The following is a 21039-nucleotide window of genomic DNA, read 5'->3' on the forward strand; positions in this document are numbered from 1 at the left end:
TATCTATGCATGGGTGTGGGTGTGCGTTGTGTGTATGTGTGTGTGTGTGTGTGTGGGTGTGGGTGTGCGTTGTGTGTGTGTGTGTGTGTGTGTGTGTGTGTGTGTGTGTGGGTGTGCGTTGTGTGGTCTCGTGGCCTCGTCGTCTTTTCCATTGCCGCTGTTGTCACCATTGCATCACTGTTGTTTTAGCAAACAATCATTAATAATAATAGTAATAATAATAATAAAAATAAATAAATAAATAAATAAAAAGTAAAATCGAAAGTTGATTACATCTGGTGTGTGTGTGTGTGTATGTATATGTGTGTACGTGTATATGTAATTGTTGTTTTTTGTTGTTGTTTTTTACATCGGTTAGGCCATCAAGTTTTTTTTTTATTTTCAAGAAATGGGTAGGAGTTTATAAGATTTTTTTTTCTTCATCCAGCTCCTGTTCTTTTTTTTCAAGGAATGTATTGTTTGTTTTTTGTTGGATTGTTGCTTTATTTTAGGTTGCATTGCCTTGAAAAAAGAATGAAATGAAATGAAATTAAACTACGAGAGCGATGTGTTCAAGTGCTTTGTGATGTAGTAAATAAGTGGAAACTAGAGGCTAGAACTAGACAAGATGCCTCCGAATTGGTCTGTCAGTTAGGAAGTAGTTAGGAAAAGGGGCTTCAATGCTAACTATCATAGCCAATTTAGCATAGGGACATCTGGTGCTAACTATCATAGCCACTTTAGCATAGGGACCTCTGGTGCTAACTATCATAGCCACTTTAGCATAGGGACCTCTGGTGCTAACTATCATAGCCACTGTAGCATAGGGACCTCTGGTGCTAACTATCATAGCCACTGTAGCATAGGAACCTCTGATGTTAACTATCATAGCCACTGTAGCATAGGAACCTCTGATGCTAACTATCATAGCCACTTTAGCATAGGGGCCTCTGATGCTAACTATCATAGCCAATTTAGCATAGGGACCTCTGGTGCTAACTATCATAGCCACTTTAGCATAGGGGCCTCTGATGCTAACTATCATAGCCAATTTAGCATAGGGACCTCTGGTGCTAACTATCATAGCCACTGTAGCATAGGAACCTCTGGTGCAAACTATCATAGCCACTTTAGCATAGGGACCTCTGGTGCTAACTATCATAGCCACTTTAGCATAGGGACCTCATATGAATATACAATATTGTTCCGGCAGTTGAACATGAGGGGTCAAAGGTCAAGGCTCCATGTTTGTGTGGTTGTAAATAGGGATTAAAAGAGTCCAGGCTTTTGAGGAAAGTAATAACGTCATAATGAGGACGTTCTTGTTCTGACCGATAATGGACTCACACATCAGTCTGACTTTGTTTCAAAAACACCTTCAAATCTGACATCACTTTATATTTGATTATGACAATTAGAAAAAAGACACTTTTCTTCTGTTCATGGTCCAACATCACGGTACAGGTGTAACAAAGAGGCTCCAGTACTGTAGCCACAGCTGCCCTGCTGTTTCACAAGAGGAGGTGCATTCACAGCTAAGCCTGCAGCGCCCTCTACTGGACACATGTGGTGTTACTCCTGTTAAATACAAATAAAAAATGATGTTTCTTAACACTTTCTTAATACAGCAACAGACACTGTACAATTATGTGGATCTAATATTAAACTAGACAGACTTTAGAGGCTCCTCCTCCTCCTCTCTCCTCCTCACACTTATGGCAGGCCGTTTTAACATTTATTATTAAAACTTGACTATCCTTTATTACAGTTATGGATATCTTTAATAGGTAGCGTTCACGTGACATCACAACATTCTAAAGAGCCGATAGTTTAACATTGAGGTGGAGGTCAACTGACGGTAACTATGGTAACGGTGGTAACTGACAAAATGCATATTTTTATGTCTTTGTTTTTTGCCTCATATCTCAGTCATTACTGGAGGAATCCACATGAAACAAAAACTGTCACAAAGTTCATCGTCTCCTCTGTCGGCACATATGAGCTAATGTACAATTATTATCTCTGAAAAACATCAAAAAGTGGTGACAATATGCGAAAACATGAGCGTGATGTTGTCCAATAGAAAGGACTTTCAGACAAAAAAATAATATCACAGGTTTGTGAATCCAATCAAGATCAAATACTGAAGAGGAAAAACATTTGTCAATTATCGTTTTGGAGATTTCTTCCAAAAACTGCATTTCTCCCATAGAGTTGTATTGGCCCTGCCCTCCATCTGACATTATGACATCATCACATTCTAAATCGTGAACGCTACCTATTGTATTTTGTCTAGTCATATTTAATTTTGACTAGTAAAAATGACAGTTGCAGATATCTGAAACTCAGTTTTCACTCGTCTTAATTAGAGTTAGAGATATCCATAAGTGAGTTTTTACTAGTCAGAACTCAGTTATGGATATCTATAATGACGTCATTTAGTCATCACAACTAAACGTCATGTATCTTAAATGACATCAGCACATATCCATAATTGAGTTCTTACTAGTAAAAACTACAGTTTAAGATATCCGTAACTTCATTCTCACTAGTAATAACTGCAGTTTGAGATATCCGTTACGTCATTTTTACTAGTAATAATTGTCACTCGCGGCGCCATTTTGAAAGTGTTGCGGATCTGGCAACGCATCAAAACAAAGCAGCTTCACCGGACCACACCGGCGGGCTCGCAAAAGGTTGGTATTGCTCAACTTATTGTTACTGTATGTTGGCTTTGTGCGTGTGTATTTACTTTTAGTGAAGAAAAAAAAATTAGAAGTTGGTAAAAAATAAAAAAGTGACGTTAGCTAGCTACTGAAGGTGTTCGTGATTAGTTAGCTAGTGTCCCATGTGTCGTGTTCGTAGGTAAGTGTGCGGGGCTTTTTTTTTAATAACCACGCAAACAAATAATGATCTAAGTTCTTCACAATCATGGTGATATAAATGCCGTTATTTTCACTGCTTGGCGGTGCAGAAGCACACAGGGTTTGAGCTGGAGCGGAGAGTTGAGAGAAAAGCAAACCAGTGACATCAGGATTACTTGTTTCAGATCCTTGACCCAGCTTTTGTTTGTAATTGTCCAGATTGTTAATCACCTATTCTGTGTGTGTATTTTTCTATCTAACATTGAATGTGTCATCAGTGGATAAGAAAACGAGGCTTCCTCTGTCTAGCCATGAATGTAGTGGAATAATTTAAATACAAAACTAATAACACATTGGGCAAGACATTTTACCTACTTGCCTCCAGTGTCTGCGTACATTGGTGTGTGAATGAGAGTATGAATGGGTGACTGGTTCCTTACTGTAAAGCGCTTTGGGACTGGAAAAGATGGAAAAGCACTATATAACTTGAGTAGTTTTAAAGTCTCTTAAATCAAGCCTGTAAGTACACCACTGTATGCCTCTCTTTTGCAAATATAACGCTCAGATGGTTAAGACTTGTGGCTGTCATTGGAATGAGTTTTTTTCACCCTCCATCTTCTCCATTCTTTCTGCAAAACATGTGTCCTTTACAGATTTGGAGAGATGGTTGATCAAGGACATGGACAGAGGAGCACGGAGGAGATAGGTTCTCTCAAATGCCTCCATGTCATAGAAGAGTGTTTTCCTGAGGTTTGCAGAGGAAAACATCACCGACTGTATTGAACCTGCTTGCACAGACACCTGGTACGGAAGATGAAGGCACTTTTCACTCACTCACTTGGCTAAACTAATCATCTGTCTGGAAAAGAGCGCAACAATACTTTTTTGTAGGGATAGGAACAGATGGAATCAAAATAAAATTCTATTTGATATGAATTGATAACAATTGAAAATAAGACTATAACCTTTGTAGGGTGTGCAATGTTCAAATGCAGGTCGACAATAAGATCATTTGAATAATCGTGATTTAGTTGACGACTAAAAACAATTGTGATTTACCTATTTTCCTATAATTGAGCAGCCCTACATTTTATAAAGCATACTTAAAGTCAATGTGGTAATGAACATGTTAATTTGAAGAATACATGATCGTTTTACTTCAATTCTTATTTTTTTTACTTCACACCTAACAACTATTTGTAAATTGTGCCCCACAAGGTTCTCGGGACATGCCCTGGCAGCCAGCCCCACCTGCAACGAGCTTGGATTATCAAAAAGGGAAGACTTTGGGAAATGCACATTTACTTGTCATTGATTGTGTACATTGAGGAGTAAAGAGTAAGGGCTTCCAAACTCTACAGTTGTGCGCTCTATGCACAGCCTGAAGTCAGGGGGGCTTTTTTTCCCTTGGCAAGGGATGCTTTAAGTGTTTATTTAAAATACTGTTGATGCAACATGACTCACACTTCACAGAAGTAGAGGAAGAATCATGGGGAAGGCTGTTAGTTTTAGTATTTAAATGACAAGTCAGAGTATTTGAAGTCGTGCACTTTCATCCACGTGCACTTTCTTGGAGTGCAGCACTGGACAGATGATCCCTGATGAACCTGTGACTGGGTTTATATAAAGAAATAACATGACACACGCATTACGTAATGCTGTAAACACACACACAGTAGTAGAATGTCATGTTATCATAACTTGAAATATAGATGCAGTAAAGCAAGGATACACATAGATAGCATATAGATTCTCCAGTCATATATATTTTTTACATTCATTTGTGATCCTGGTTTGTTTGTTTTTTTTGCACAGAAAGTAGTATCACACAAACACTTATCTGTGCTGCAAGTGCATACTGATGGATTTATAAATGTACACTTTGCATTTTTCTTTGCATGTTTTTATTTTTGACTGTAGGTCACATCTCAAAAACATTACTGGAACCAGGAGTGTGGAGATCTTAATGACCAACCAGATTCACCAAATGAGGACAACGACGAGGTCTTGTGGGAGCTGAGGAATGTATTTGTTGCTTATACAAAGACACCTGATCTTGTTTTTTTTATGTACAATCAACCAAGCTCATAAGACAGGACTCAGGATAGGACAACTGCAGGTTTTTTCCTTCATACAAGCAGTGGAGGATTTACCCAGATTTACCCAGACTTTACTTAAAGTACAACTTCAGGAGTATAACATTTACTAAAAATTATCCCATGGAAGTGTTTCACGTGGATCATACTGTGACAGCTTGTGACAGCTATATGACAAACCTAGTCAAACTGATTTCTGTAAAATATAGTAAAATAAAAGAATAATGTAATAAGTAATGTAACCTTTAACTTTGTACTTTGGTAAATACCGCTATATTTCCTTTTTTGTAAAGTATGTCACACGTTGAACACAATACCTCTACATATCTGAATTGCTGTATTTTGTGCCATGGAGAGGTTTGTATTATGTCATTTGTGTGATTGTTGATAATCCTGTTTTGAAGGTACACAAACATGCCACGGGAAATGTCAGAGAATATTGTGTCCAATGAACATCAAAATATCCCTTACAAATAAATGTTTTAATACAGACACAAATGTTATTGCATCTAATAGTTTTATACACAAGGATTAAAACCACCTGCACATAAAACGTTTTAAGATTCAAACTGAAAATATAAACATAACTAATGAAGTGAAAAATGCTGGGTTGCTGTTCAGGTTATAATATAGACTATATATATCAACATACACAACCATAAATGTGTATTTCTATGAAGGTTGCAAAGGCGGCAAACATTGCAATCTTCATAAAAAAATATACATTAACAAAGGTATCGTAAAATTCATCATTACAGAGAAAAAAAAAACACAAATCCCACTAGAGGGGGGTGTCGTCTTAATCAATCCAAATTAATTAGCGCCTCAACCACAGGCAAAACACTTAGTTAACGCTGGGGAGGTAAAACTGGCCAAGCACAGTGTTAGTAATTAAGTGCTTTGCAAACGGACATCGAAATACTAGTGTTAAGATAGTCCTGCCGCCACTGTGGGCCAACCTGAGCAGCAGAGACCCGTCTGGCCGCCCCAGCGCTCCTCCCAGACGGTGCAGAGGCTGCCGGGTTTGTTCCAGTCCCAGAGCGCGGTGTCCCTCCCGCAGCTTTCCCTTCAAAATATACTGTCAAATATACTGTCAATGAGCTCTCCCCACTCCACAACAGTCCCCCACCATCCTCCGAGTAGAGCACAGGCAGAGCCCTGCAGTTCATCCACTCCTGGACTATCCTTCCACCGAGCTAAAACCTCTAAACTAGCGCTTTCTAGCAACAACAAGACATGTATTTGTAAAAAAAACTTTAATGGATTTGACAAAAGCTATTTTTACCACAAAAAGCCTCTTAGATGATGCCAGATTTGTAACGCAGACTCGGATACGGTGACGTAATTGACGTCATTTTTGATATCTCTTACGTCATTTCCACTAGTAATAACTCCAGTTATGGATATCCATAACTCAGTTTTCACTAGTAAAAACTACAGTTGGAGATATCTGTTATTGAGTTTTGTCTAGACAAAACATCTATTGAAGATATCTTGAATTGTGTAAAGACCTAATACAAATGAATTGCGGATATCTGTAACTTAATTAAAGATATCTCGAACTACATTGTTACTAGTAATAATTACAGTTAGAAGAAGAAGAAGATCTTTATTTATATAGCGCCTTTCACAGACATATAGTCACAAAGCGCTTTACATGAGACACTTGTATGAATGTACAATTGTCTCATGTTAAACGCTTTGTGACCATATGATACTCCATACTCGGTGGTGGAAAGCTACGTTTGTGTCTTCAGTTTCCCCTGGGGGAGACTGTCAGAAGCGCTTTCGCGACTACACACGTCTGCGCCAACGGACCCTCTGACACCACCATACATTCACTCACGCACATCGTTCACCCTGGCCTATTGTGCATGTTTTTAGTGGTAGGGAAAACCGGAGTGCCCGGAGAAAACCTACGCAGACACGGGGAGAACATGCAAACTCCACACAGAAAGGCCCAGGTGGGAATCGAACCCGGACCTTCTAGCTGTGCTACCGTGCCGCCCGAGAGATATCTAGTATAGTTAGAGATATCTTTAACTCAGTTTTGACTAGTAGCAAAGCCAATTTAAGATATCCATATTTGTTTGAGTATAGTCAAAAAGCAGTTTTGTATATACCTAAAACATTTTAAAGATATCTTTAATAAAGTTGAGTTTTAGATATCTCTAACTAGAATTATGTCTAGTAAAAATTAGGTTAGAGATATCTCAAACTAGAGTTAATACTAGTCATAATTCAGTTAAGACTAGTAATAACTGAATTACGACTAGTGAAAATGACTTAACGGATATCCATAATGACATCCACCCATAGAAATGAAATAATTACAGATATCTGTAATTATAGTTTTTACTAGTGAAAACTGAATTGGAGATATCGGTATTACATATCCAGAATTTCGAATAAATGTTAAAACGGCCTGCCATAGGAAACTACGAGTGTGATGAGTTCAAGTGTCTTTCAGAACAATCAGCTAAAGCAGGGGTGCCCAAAGTGGGGCCCGCGGGCCAAATTTGGCCCGCCGGAACAATTAGCTTGGCCCGCCAGAGAGTGACCTACTTTTGCGCCGCATCTGGTTAATAACTCTCTCTCCCGTTCATTCTCAATGGCAAATATGGATGCAGTACACTTTTCGTCCACCAGCGTCAAATTGGGGGCGCTGTTTCACTCCTTTTGCAAAGCTAAGGAAACACTGTTCTGGTGTCTTGGTGTTTATCAATCACAGAGCGTCGTAGCATCAACTTCCCCATTTTTCCAACTTTTTTTTGCAAAAATCGTTGACATCTATGACTTATAAAAGAATTTATGCTGAACTGACACTTTCAAAATGATATAATATGGCATTTTCTTTGACTTAAAGAAGTGAATGAGCTAAAGTCACTGTAGGTACTGCAGGTACAGGTGGTGCTGTTGTTTCCATTTTGCTCTATTTTGCTACAATAATTGATTTTGTTCTACTAAAACTAGGCTTTTGTAGCATGTTAACCCCTTAACTCCCACCTGAACCGAGCACATTTTCTCCAGTTTGGCTTTACCCCAATCCAAAAGCTTCTGGAAAAAAGGTGTGAAAATAGCGACAAAACTGAGACGAAAACAATGACGGAAATGTGACAAAAAAGTGAGAAAACATTGACAAAAAAGTGACAAAAAAGTGAAAAAAATGTGATGAAAAAAATTGACAAAATAATGCCATAAAAGTTACAATAATGAGTTGAATGTCCAACAAAAAAATTATGGAAAAAAAAATGTGATGACGTGAGGAAAAAGATCCTCTCGGTTCAGACGGGAGTTAAGAGGTTAATTGCATAGATTGAATTAAATGCAAAGGTAAGCCAAAAAAGAAAAAAAAGTAACTTTTATTATTTACAGTTATATGTTTCACGCTTGCCGTGTTTGGCCCGCGACCCACAGGCACTTTTTCATTTTGGCCCTCGGAGACAAGAAGTTTGGGCACCCCTGAGCTAAAGGCTTAAACGGTTTCTCTGTCGGGTCAAAGGTCAAAGGTTTTGTCCCAGTTTGGTTTTTACCGTAATAACCAAAACAATCTGATTTTAAATGGGGCAGAAAATGTGAAAACTCAACTTTACAGAAAAACTAAAAAACATCAAAGTTGTTTCTGACCTTTGACCTCAGGCTGTTTTAAAAAGTAAATCCAAATTCTGCCCAAACTCACTTTTTATGGAAAATGAGCCATTTATGTGTGTGTTGTTTAATGTCTATAACAGTTTTATATTTGGATATTTTTTCAGACTTTGGTCGTTTTCTGCAGAACTTAAGTGGATTATCATAATTGTGTGACAAAAGTTTGAAAAATTATGAATCTACAATATTTTTCCTGCAGTTGAACATGAGGGGTCAAAGGTCAAGGCTCCATGTTTGTGTGGTTGTAAATAGGGATTAAAAGAGTCCAGGCTTTTGAGGAAAGTAATAACGTCATAATGAGGACGTTCTTGTTCTGACCGATAATGGACTCACACATCAGTCTGACTTTGTTTCAAAAACACCTTCAAATCTTACATCACTTTATATTTGATTATGACAATTAGAAAAAAGACACTTTTCTTCTGTTCATGGTCCAACATCACGGCACAGGTGTAACAAAGAGGCTCCAGTACTGTAGCCACAGCTGCCCTGCTGTTTCACAACAGGAGGTGCATTCACAGCTGAGCCTGCAGCGCCCTCTACTGGACACATGTGGTGTTATTCCTGTAAAATACAAATAAAAAAGTATGTTTCTTAACAGTTTCTTAATACAGCAACAGACACTGTACAATTATATGAATCTAATATTAAACTAGACAGACTTTAGAGGCACCTCCTCCTCCTCTCTCCTCCTCACACTTCTCTCTCTCTCTCCTCACACTTCTCTCTCTCTCTCCTCACACTTCTCTCTCTCTAACCACTGTGCCACTGCCTGTTGTTTCAGAGTCGTCCAGTCTGAGGTTGGTCGATGGTCAGGGTCGGTGTCAGGGGCGGCTGCAGGTGCAGAGGGCGGGACAGGACTGGACTGACGTGTATCCTCAGTACTACATCCCTCTGTGGTTTGTAAACAGAGTGTGTTTGGAGCTGGATTGTGGGTCAATTGTGAGTCTGGAGGAAAAAAGAGTTTCAGAAAGAGAAACCGTTTCTCTCGATCCTGAAGTCTGTGTCGACTCTTCACTGATCGGCTGTTTTGACCCTGGCACTGATCTCACTTCCTTCACTCTGGATCTGACCTGTTCAGGTGAGTCTGAAACACCACAGTCATAAATAATCCTACTCATAGTTTTCAGTGACTTAAAGGGCAGTAACCATGGCGACCAGACACAGGAGCAAATACTTTACTGAAGTAGAAGTATCCAAGTACCTACTTTCATAAGTACTTTCAGTAAAAGTCAAAGTATTTGAGCCAGAATTCAGGGGGAGGGTCGTTGGGGGAGAGGGGGAGGATCATTGGGGGAGGGGTCGTTGGGGCAGAGTGGGAGGGGTCGTTGGGTCAGAGTGGGAGGGGTCGTTGGGGCAGAGTGGGAGGGGTCGTTGGGTCAGAGGGGGAGGGGTCGTTGGGGCAGAGTGGGAGGGGTCGTTGGGGCAGAGTGCTGTAGCTTCATCTCTTTCTCTGAGACTCGAACATTGTTTATCTCACGATGAATAAAGTTTTGAGTTTGTGCTTCAGGAAGAACACGAGGCCGTGCAGGCCAAGCGGAAACATATGTTTAAAGACATCACTTAAAACACAACATGTATCACATTATTTACACATTTATACAGAAATGATGCATTATGGGTAAAGTTATTACAAAATATATCTGATGTGCAAACTGGAATAATAAGAAAATGAGTCAAATATGACTTTTTAACTGGTTTTACAAACAAAACAAACAATGTAAAGTTTAAAATATGAAAGTGTCTCTGAAGTTCCCTCATAAAGACGTGTCTGCAGAGCCTGTGTCGCCCAATGGACATGTTTTGTTTCTTCATTTGATGAAAAAACTCAAAATGTTCTTTTGAGCCAAATGGGCTGTATGCACAGTGACCACACGTGATTTCCCCTGGACAGTCAGCCAGAGGCTGTACTTCCTGTCTGTTATCTCTTCCCATTAAACATGAGCAGGTCCCACAGAAATGAAGCAATAGCTTAAGATTTGGTAAAGGACAGAGAGTAAAAGTTTGGATGTGACGGAGCAGGTTAGAAAATATTACGTGAGACGCAACGACTTCACTGGAGGAAACTCCGTGTTCATAACGGTGGATGTTTTTGTCTTGAAGCTAACGCGGCTAACGCGGCTAACACAAAATAAAAAATAAAACTAGCGCAAAGTTTAGAACGAGCCTGCGCAAACAGAATCGTCCTGTTAGTTTAAATAATATTTACTTGTTTACATGTTATATTATCATTTTTCAACACTAGCCTTTAGCTCTAAGATAAAGCTCCGCCCCTACGACAGCTGGCGTTTCCTTTGGGGCAGATTCACAGCGAACATGATGTTTGTAACACACTGCAGTGACTCCATCAGTAACTCGTTGTCCTTAACCAGATCCTGAGCTATCGCTATTTTTGTGTGGGGACCTGCTAATTGTGAACGTAAACGACCAGCGACAGGAAGTGCTGCGTCTGGCTGACTGTCCAGGAAGACGTCACGTGGGGAAACTGTGCATGAGCCTATTCTCTGAATCCAGAGTTTGTTTTTCATTTTTTTCATAAATCTCCAGAATCACTTCTCACCTTCTCAAAACTCCCAAACATGTTTTGATTTGGGGATTTGAACCCTTTGTTTGTTACAAAACAACATAAAAACCTGATTCTCTTTCAATAATGAGCAGGTCAGAGCTGGACTTCGCTAGATTTTAGGGCCTTGGACGAGTCAAACATGAAACAAAAATGGATTTGAATCATTTGTAGTTTTTCTGTAGTGACAGATTTACAACTTTGCTCACATGCGCCCCCTAGTGGACAAACATGTACACGCCTAAAAACAGACATAAAATCTACATTTTTACAGATTTGTTTCCACTTCTTTTTGCATAAATCACATGAAGTACTTTTTCCCAAACACGTGAGTGTGATGATGTTTGTAATAATCACATGTGGAGCTGAGGCTGTGTCTGTGTTTGTGTCACAGATGAAGTGAAATGGATTTAATGACATTCATAGTTTTTCTGTGTTGGACGATTCTTTATGTGAAAATGGCAGCGGCTGAAACAGCCCCATTGACTTCCATTATACATGTTTTTCTTTGCTCTTCCAGAGCCGTTTGAAACTTCACTTTTTACAAAGTCAGCGTTTCATTTGGAAGAAAAGGAGTGAATTTGAACATTTTGACTGAGTTTCATCAGATTGAAGCTCATTCCCAGTGTCGGCACATGAACAAAATCACTGTATTTTCTCCTATTGAATATAATGGAAATGAGGCTTTTCCAATGGATTTACCCTGAAAACTGAAACTTTTACATCTCACTGAAATACGGCATAAAATCACTCAATCTGTGATGAGTTTTTTGTGCTAAAATCTGAATGATCAGCTGAAAGTGACCTCGACACACAAAGAAACGTGGACAAAGACCTGCCGTCTGGATTTATTCTCCTGTTTCCTCAGGTTTATAAACCTGGGCCTCGTTTTCTGCTTCAAAACTAACCACTGACTGTGACTAAACATTACTGTCGATAAATCACTCGTTCATTGTAAAATATTCATGTATTTTATAGAAAACACAAAGACAAACTAATCCTGTAGTTTCCCCTGGGCCACAGCTTCAGTATGAGCTGACTGAAGATACAGCATCTGTTACAATGTTAGAAAAGTGGAAAAGTCTAAAATGCAGTGAAAATGTGAAGTTCAGCTCCTTTTCTTCCAAATGAAACGCTGACATCACAGATATGAGACTTTTTCCTGTATTACAGTGAGATTTAAAATGTGAAGTTTGATGTGAGAAAAGTCCAGGTTCTGCCATGGCTCCATTATATCCTCATGGGAAAATAACAGGATTTCATTGATCTGGACGACAGGAACAAGGTCCAAACTGAAGAAATACAGTCAAAATGTCAAACCTGACTCTTGTTCTTCCAGATGAAACGCTGACATTATAAATATATGACTTTTATACGGAGACAGGAGAGCAAAGAAAAGTGGAAGTCCTGAATGTGTTTCTAATGGAAGTCGATGGGAACAAGAACATTTAGACATAAAGAATCGTCACTAAAGAAAAACCACTAAAGCTTCAAATCAATATTAGTCACGACTTTGACTCATCCAAGGCTCTAAAGACCACAGCCCAGCTCCAATGTTCATCACTCAGAACATATTCAGGTTTTTACTTTTCCATTATATGTTTGGTGGTTTTGGAAAGACATCGAGCAGATCAAGAGATTTATGCAATAAAAAGTATAAAAACTGTGAGTGTGTAAATGTTGTGGCTGTTTTTAGGCGTGTACATGTTTGTACAGGAGGGGCTGAATGTAAGAAAATGAAAGGCTTAAAAAAACCTGTTCAAGAATCAAACTCAGCAGAACAAACAGTGCAGGACAAACATGGACTCCCCACAGCAAAGCTCAGGTCTAAAGAAACTCTGGTGTGGAAGAACCTCCCGCAGGTGCACACTGCCATTGTGTCCATGAGCTCCACACTTCAGCCGCCTTGTCTCAGTGTGAAGGTGGTGTGAGTGAATGGTGCTACATAAAGGAGAGACTTCCTGCAGAGCGGCTCAGACTGTGACCTCATCTTCATACACAGACTCGGCGCGGCTGGTCGGGGGGCGGAGCCTGTGTTCAGGATCTCCTCTGATCCGGGACCAGTCCTGGGCCGGGGTCTGTGAGGGGGCCTTGGGCCGTCGCGGGGCAGAGGTGCTGTGCAGGGAGCTGGGCTGTGGGGCTCCTCTCCTCCAGGGGGCGCTCTCTCCTCTGGGGCAGACGTTCCACTGTGAGGGCAACGAGTCTAAGCTGATGGACTGTCCCCGGACCAGGACCGGCCCAGAGACCTGCCCCACTCTCAACCTCACCTGTGCAGGTAAGGGGCGGGGCCAGGGGCGGGGCCTGTAGAGGGGCGGGGCTCACCTGTGTTTGTGTCCAGAGCCGCTGAGGCTGGTGGGAGGGGCCAGTCGCTGTGAGGGGACGGTGGAGGCGGAGCTCGGAGGAGAGTGGAGACCAGTGATGACCTTTGACCCCGATGACCACTGGGACCTGGAGGCGGCGGCCGCCGTGTGTCGAGGCCTGGACTGTGGGTCAACTGTTTCTGCAGAAAAGAGAGACGGGTTTAACGAGAGTGAAGTGTGGAGGGTCGAGACTGACTGTGTGAAGAACAGATCTGCTGTGACAGACTGTCTCGACGATAGTGTCTCACCTTATTCCAGCCGCCTCCTCGTGGTTTGTTCAGGTTGGTTTGAATCCAGAGTCTCTTCTTCTCACAGTCTCTGCTCAGAGTCAGTTCACTGAATGTGGCGACGCCCCCTAGAGGAGGACACAGATAATCCTCTGCTCCCATTGGCCGAGGCGGGAAGTACTCACTTACTTTTACTCGAGTACTTTTATTTAACCTCTTACCCCCCGCTTTAACCCAGCACATGTTCACCAGCTCGGCTTTACCCAAATCTGAAGCTTCAGGACTGGAGATCACAGCCTATAGGCCAGAGCAACGCCTCATTTGAAAGCTAAGAACTAACTGATCTTTATTTTTCGCTGAGTCGTCGTCACTTTTCTAAAGTTCTTTTTCATCTGATTTTTGTGGCTGTTTTGTGGCTGTTGAAGCTTTAGATTTGGGTAAAGCCAAAGTGGAGAAGCTGTGCTGGGCTGAGGCGGGGCTTAAGTAGTGAATCACGCAGTACTTTTACTTGTACAGTAGTTCTTGTGTATCTGATCTTCTTCTCTCTGACCAGTGTTTATGGATTATTGGTTTTTCCCTCAAACTGAAACATAAATCCTGGTCTCCCTGACGCTCTGAGCGTCTCCCCCTTTGTCTCCTCAGATCTGCTGAACGGTGTCCCGGAGGTGTCTGTGTCTGAGGGGGTGTGGGCTCCGCGGGCAGAGGGCGAGCTCTGGGGGCCGCGGGCACAGGAGGGTGAGTGGGCGTCGCCGGGAGAGGGCGGGGCCTGGGTGCAGATGGGGGCACATTTCCGGGTCAAATGCTCCGTGGAGCCGCAGTACCCGGGAGGCTCCTTCCAGCTGCTCTCTCCCACTCTCAACCTCACCCTGCCGGCCGTCAATCACTCCGCCCACTTCCTGTTTACTGACGTGAGCCCCGCCCACAAAGGGAACTACACCTGTGTTTACCTCCTGCAGGTGTTCAACCACAGCTTCACCTCCAACAGCTCCCTCTACATCCACCCAGGAGGTAAGGGGTACGGGGCGCCGTCTGGGACACAATTCAGAGCAAAACCACACAGGAGTTCAGCATCAAACACAGCTCTTCTCCTCACACTTCCCTTTAATGTGGACGTGGGAGTCACTCCTGCTGAGCCCCCTCTGGGTGGAAACAAAGCCCACAGTTATATTGGTCCATGTGAGAGCTCTGGGGTCATTTCTCCTTCTGGGGATCAAATATTCCTCCACAGAGTCAGAGGAAAATGTCCGTTCTCGCTCACGGACACATCAGTTCACTGTCAGAGGACGATCGAGAGCTGTTTGATTTTGTATCGATCGCTTCCACCTGTCAGGAATCATCATTGGGGAAACAGCTCCCCCTGGTGGCCGCGCATCATCAGCCAAACTGTTCTGTTTATTCCAGCGTGTGTTTCTTCTGAACTATAGTTGAATATATTTGAAATGTGAGGAGAAAGACGTGTGTCTGACCAGGCCAGTGTGTCATGGCCCTTTGACGCTTTAGACTTTTTAAACTTCGTCAGCGTTTGGGCCGAATTAATGATTCTCTGGCTCTAAAAACGCGCTTTAACCTGAGCAATAGTTCAATAAAAGTCAAAGCTGCTCAGGGACATTTGACTTGAGTGAAAGTATTGAAAGAAATGGACGTTTCTGACCCCGCAAACACAAGGAATAATTGACTTTTTTACTTCCAGGCCTTTACAGAAAGTATCAAGTTCTAAACAGAAATACTACTCGAGTAGATTCTTAAAAACTCCACTTTAGTACTGAAGTAAATTTACTTTGTTTCTGACCCCCTCTGGTTCGTATACGAGCAAATGTGTGTGTGTGTGTGTTCTTGTAGTTAAGACATTGTGAGGACCAGTTTGAGTTTTTAACAGAGTGAGGACATATTTGTAAAGTGAGGACATTTTGGGTGGTCCTCACTTCTTTGAAGGACTGTTTGAAGGTCAAGATGTGGTTTTAGGGTCAGGGTTAGAATTGGGTTTAGATTAGGGCTCAGGTTAAAGGCTTAGGGCTCAGGTTAAAGGCTTAGGGCTCAGGTTAAAGGCTTAGGGCTCAGGTTAAAGGCTTAGGGCTCAGGTTAAAGGCTTAGGGCTCAGGTTAAAGGCTTAGGGCTCAGGTTAAAGGCTTAGGGCTCAGGTTAAAGGCTTAGGGCTCAGGTTAAAGGCTTAGGGCTCAGGTTAAAGGCTTAGGGCTCAGGTTAAAGGCTTAGGGCTCAGGGTTAAAGGCTTAGGGCTCAGGGTTAAAGGCTTAGGGCTCAGGTTTAAAGGCTTAGGGCTCAGGTTAAAGGCTTAGGGCTCAGGTTAAAGGCTTAGGGCTCAGGTTAAAGGCTTAGGGCTCAGGTTAAAGGCTTAGGGCTCAGGTTAAAGGCTTAGGGCTCAGGGTTAAAGGCTTAGGGCTCAGGTTAAAGGCTTAGGGCTCAGGTTAAAGGCTTAGGGCTCAGGTTAAAGGCTTAGGGCTCAGGTTAAAGGCTTAGGGCTCAGGTTAAAGGCTTAGGGCTCAGGTTAAAGGCTTAGGGCTCAGGTTAAAGGCTTAGGACTCAGGGTTAAAGGCTTAGGGCTCAGGTTAAAGGCTTAGGGCTTCGTCCCGCTTTAGTGACGTGTGTCCCGTGTGTTCCAGTGTCTGATCTCCAGACCTTGGTGCGAGCGCTGGTCCTTCTCCTGCTGATGCCGCTGAACTTCATCCCGTACTTCTTCTACCGCCGGGTACGAGCGCTCCCTGAACCGCTGTTTCCTCGTTGCCTGGTTACACAGTTGGGAAAGTGACTGTTTTGTGCGGTGTCGTTTCAGGCCACCAGGGGGCGCGAGAGAGCACAGAGAGCCAGGAGACGCAGAGCCCGCCCTGAAGAAGAAGAACGCACTGACGTCGCCTTTGACCAGATGTGATCCTGATGCTTCTCCTGTTAGAGGTCGACCCATAAATCAGGCCAATATTTGGGTTCAAAGAAGCACCAATTATAAAGGAATGTTTGAATGAATCAGACCTGTGCCCCTATTAAAGCGCCCCCTACTGTCACGCTCAAAACAGACACATTTTTACAGTTCTGAAGCTTCGTACGCAGGATTAGAGACCAGACGTTTGGAAACATCTGCCATAAATATGCTTGAATAATATGTGCGTATCTTAGAAAAAGCCGCCGGTCGCCCTTTAGACTGCCCCATGTGGTTTTCCTGTAACCGTTGGTATTTAACCAGAACCATCGCAAATCCTCAACAACCCCCATGTTTTCAGCTGGGATCATTTGGGTCAAAGCCTCGTTAGAAATCACTTCATATAAAAGATTCTAAAAGCATCATAGTGACGTTTGTGCTGTTTGTGGGCTTGGACACACGTCTTATAACATATTACGGAAAAAGAATAAAAGCACAAATATATATTTTTACATTATATTAGGGTGATTTATTCATGTGTCTGAAGTAAATGTAGGAATTCTCCTGGCGAGATCCCACGGCTCCCGGAGCGGCAGAAGGACCAGGGAGGCTTCGTTTGAAAGTTTCCAACACAAAAGAGCGCGAGTCTCGACCACCTTCTGTGCCGACGTTATGGAACAGAAGTCTGGGAGTTTCAAAGATTAAAGCGCAATGCAGCCCCCGCTCCAGCAGGCGGCGCCCTAGATCATTATTATCATTATTATCTACCCGCTGTTTAAAGGACGCAGGTTCTTGAGTCGTCGTCTGGACTCTGCAGTTGAAGTGTTGGACGTTTGGGGGGGGGGGGGCTGTACTCGCACCTAAAGGGAAACAAACTGCAGAGTACAGATGAAGACTCAAGAGCCTTCGTCTAGAGGACAACTCCTGCACGACTGAGAGCTCACACAGACATGGTTCTATCGTTTTATTATTGTGTTTTACTGCGATTGTTCTGAGACGAGGATTTATGGAAACAAATCAAACGGAAGTGAAGAGACGACGGACCATAAATATTGTAAATAACTTTAGACGTTTTATTGAGCTTTAGTGTCTTTTGTTTCCACGACTGTTGCATCTGTTCAGAGACAGATTAAAGTCGTCATTATGTTCATCCCCATTCAGTTTGATCACTTTAATGCTTTTCATTTTGTGTCACAGAGTGAGGGGCCGGTCGTCACAGAGTGAGGGGCCGGTCGTCACAGAGTGAGGGGCCGGTCGTCACAGAGTGAGGGGCCGGTCGTCACAGAGTGAGGGGCCGGTCGTCACAGAGTGAGGGGCCGGTCGTCACAGAGTGAGGGGCCGGTCGTCACAGAGTGAGACCGGTCGTCACAGAGTGAGGGGCCGGTCGTCACAGAGTGAGGGGCCGGTCGTCACAGAGTGAGGGGCCGGTCGTCACAGAGTGAGGGGCCGGTCGTCACAGAGTGAGGCCGGTCGTCACAGAGTGAGGGGCCGGTCGTCACAGAGTGAGGGGCCGGTCGTCACAGAGTGAGGGGCCGGTCGTCACAGAGTGAGGGGCCGGTCGTCACAGAGTGTGAGGCCGGTCGTCACAGAGTGAGGGGCCGGTCGTCACAGAGTGAGGGGCCGGTCGTCACAGAGTGAGGGGCCGGTCGTCACAGAGTGAGGGGCCGGTCGTCACAGAGTGAGGGGCCGGTCGTCACAGAGTGAGGGGCCGGTCGTCACAGAGTGAGGCCGGTCGTCACAGAGTGAGGCCGGTCGTCACAGAGTGAGGGGCCGGTCGTCACAGAGTGAGAGGCCGGTCGTCACAGAGTGAGGCCGGTCGTCACAGAGTGAGGCCGGTCATCACAGAGTGAGGGGCCGGTCGTCACAGAGTGAGGGGCCGGTCGTCACAGAGTGAGGGGCCGGTCGTCACAGAGTGAGGCCGGTCGTCACAGAGTGAGGCCGGTCGTCACAGAGTGAGGCCGGTCGTCACAGAGTGAGGGGCCGGTCGTCACAGAGTGAGGCCGGTCGTCACAGAGTGAGGCCGGTCGTCACAGAGTGAGGGGCCGGTCGTCACAGAGTGTGAGGCCGGTCGTCACAGAGTAAGGCCGGTCGTCACAGAGTGAGGGGCCGGTCGTCACAGAGTGAGGGGCCGGTCGTCACAGAGTGAGGGGCCGGTCATAAATAACACACACATATAAAAAGTGAGTTTGGGCAGAAGTTGGATTCACATTGAAAACACTCTGGGGTCAAGGGTCGGGAACGTTGATTTTTGCACTTTTTTATTTTTTCTGTAAAGTTGAGTTTTCACATTTTCTCCCATTGACTCCCATTATAAACTCACTTTTTCATGGCTCGGCCGTCACACTTTAAAGTCAGATTGTTTTGGTTGTTTGTGTTTCTTCTGATCAGAGGAAACATTTGTGGTTTTTATTTTTCAAACTGAATTTCGAGCATTTACCCTGAAATGACATTTCCAATGCATTTCTATGGGAGAAACCTGACATCACAGTGAGGCTGTTTCTGTGCAGTTATGAGGCTCATGGGGGAGGGGCTTATACAGGGCGTTGGGGGGTGTTGGAGTGAGTTGGGGGTGGTTGTCCATGGTGGGGGTGGTTGTCCATGGTAGGGGTGGTTGTCCATGGTGGGGGTGGTTGTCCATGGTGGGGGTGGTTGTCCATGGTGGGGGTGGTTGTCCATGGTGGGGGTGGTTGTCCATGGTGGGGGTGGTTGTCCATGGTGGGGGTGGTTGTCCACGGTGGGGGTGGTTGTCCATGGTGGGGGTGGTTGTCCATGTTGGGGGTGGTTGTCCATGGTGGGGGTGGTTGTCCATGGTGGGGGTAGTTGTCCATGGTGGAGGTGGTTGTCCATGGTGGGGGTGGTTGTCCATGGTGGGGGTAGTTGTCCATGGTGGGGGTGGTTGTCCACGGTGGGGGTGGTTGTCCATGGTGGGGGTAGTTGTCCATGGTGGGGGTGGTTGTCCATGGTGGGGGTAGTTGTCCATGGTGGGGGTGGTTGTCCATGGTGGGGGTGGTTGTCCATGGTGGGGGTGGTTGTCCATGGTGGGGGTGGTTGTCCATGGTGGGGGTGGTTGTCCATGGTGGGGGTGGTTGTCCATGGTGGGGGTGGTTGTCCATGGTGGGGGTGGTTGTCCATGGTGGGGGTGGTTGTCGGGTGTTTTTGTTACAAACATGGCTGTAATTAAGCAGCTCTTTATAAAACACCTAAACACAGATTATAAAAACAGCCCAAAAAGTGAGTTTCTAATGGGAGTCAATGGGAGAAAATGTGAAAACTCAACTTTACATAAAAGCTAAAAAACGACTAAATCAAAGTTGTTCCTGACCTTTGACCCAAGAGTGTTTTAACATTTTAAACCCTAATTCTGCCCAAACTCACTTTTATATGAGAAATGAGCCACTTTGTTCATTTTTGAAATTGTCTTTAAAATATTTCAATATTATGTATAGTTTTGTGCAGAACTGAAGTGGATTTACATAATTATGTGAAAAATATTACTCAACAATATTTTTCCGGCAGTTGAAAAAGCGTCAGTAACTTTTACGGCTGAAACAGAAACAAATAAAGCAGAAGTGAAGAAACCAGACGGATAAATATTGTAAATAACTTTATTGACTTTTCTGATCATTTGTTTTCAGCGACTGCATCAGGTCAGATCAGGGGGGCCCAAACTGTTAGTCTCCGAGGCCACAGTGTGGCCCGCGGGCCAAACACGGCCACGTCAAGCCAAACATGTAACTGCAAATAAAAATAGTTACTTTATTTGATTCTTTAGTAGCAGCTACACGTTTGCATTGTGTCTATGCAAATAACACGCTACATTAAAACACATGTTCAGATGAAGTATGTTCCTCCCCTACATGTTCAGATGAAGTATGTTCCTCCCCTACATGTTCAGATGAAGTTTGTTCCTCCCCTACATGTTCAGATGAAGTATGTTCCTCCCCTACATGTTCAGATGAAGTATGTTCCTCCCCTACATGTTCAGATGAAGTATGTTCCTCCCCCTACATGTTCAGATGAAGTATGTTCCTCCTCTACATGTTCAGATGAAGTATGTTCCTCCCCTACATGTTCAGATGAAGTATGTTCCTCCCCTACATGTTCAGATGAAGTATGTTCCTCCCCTACATGTTCAGATGAAGTATGTTCCTCCCCTACATGTTCAGATGAAGTATGTTCCTCCCCTACATGTTCAGATGAAGTATGTTCCTCCCCTACATGTTCAGATGAAGTATGTTCCTCCCCTACATGTTCAGATGAAGTATGTTCCTCCCCTACATGTTCAGATGAAGTATGTTCCTCCCCTACATGTTCAGATGAAGTATGTTCTTCCCCTACATGTTCAGATGAAGTATGTTCTTCCCCTACATGTTCAGATGAAGTATGTTCCTCCCCTACATGTTCAGATGAAGTATGTTCCTCCCCTACATGTT

The 21039-nt window shown here is 43.6% G+C and overlaps 1 protein-coding gene across 1 annotated transcript in view; it reads left to right on the forward strand.

Moving 5' to 3' along the window:
* Positions 1 to 16362, forward strand: part of LOC306982813 (uncharacterized protein) — a gene marked incomplete at both ends in the record, with an annotated part of 16958 nt that extends 596 nt beyond the window's left edge. The window contains 5 exons of the mRNA XM_079583263.1: positions 9372 to 9518; positions 12847 to 12878; positions 13215 to 13425; positions 14380 to 14752; positions 16356 to 16362. Coding sequence (XP_079439389.1) covers positions 9372 to 9518; positions 12847 to 12878; positions 13215 to 13425; positions 14380 to 14752; positions 16356 to 16362 — 770 coding nt within the window. The remainder of the gene's footprint in view (positions 1 to 9371; positions 9519 to 12846; positions 12879 to 13214; positions 13426 to 14379; positions 14753 to 16355) is intronic.
* Between the last annotated feature and the right edge of the window lie 4677 nt (positions 16363 to 21039).

This window comes from Gobius niger, assembly GCF_951799975.1.
Source record: "Gobius niger genome assembly, contig: SCAFFOLD_66, whole genome shotgun sequence".
Classification (NCBI taxonomy): Eukaryota; Metazoa; Chordata; class Actinopteri; order Gobiiformes; family Gobiidae; genus Gobius; species Gobius niger.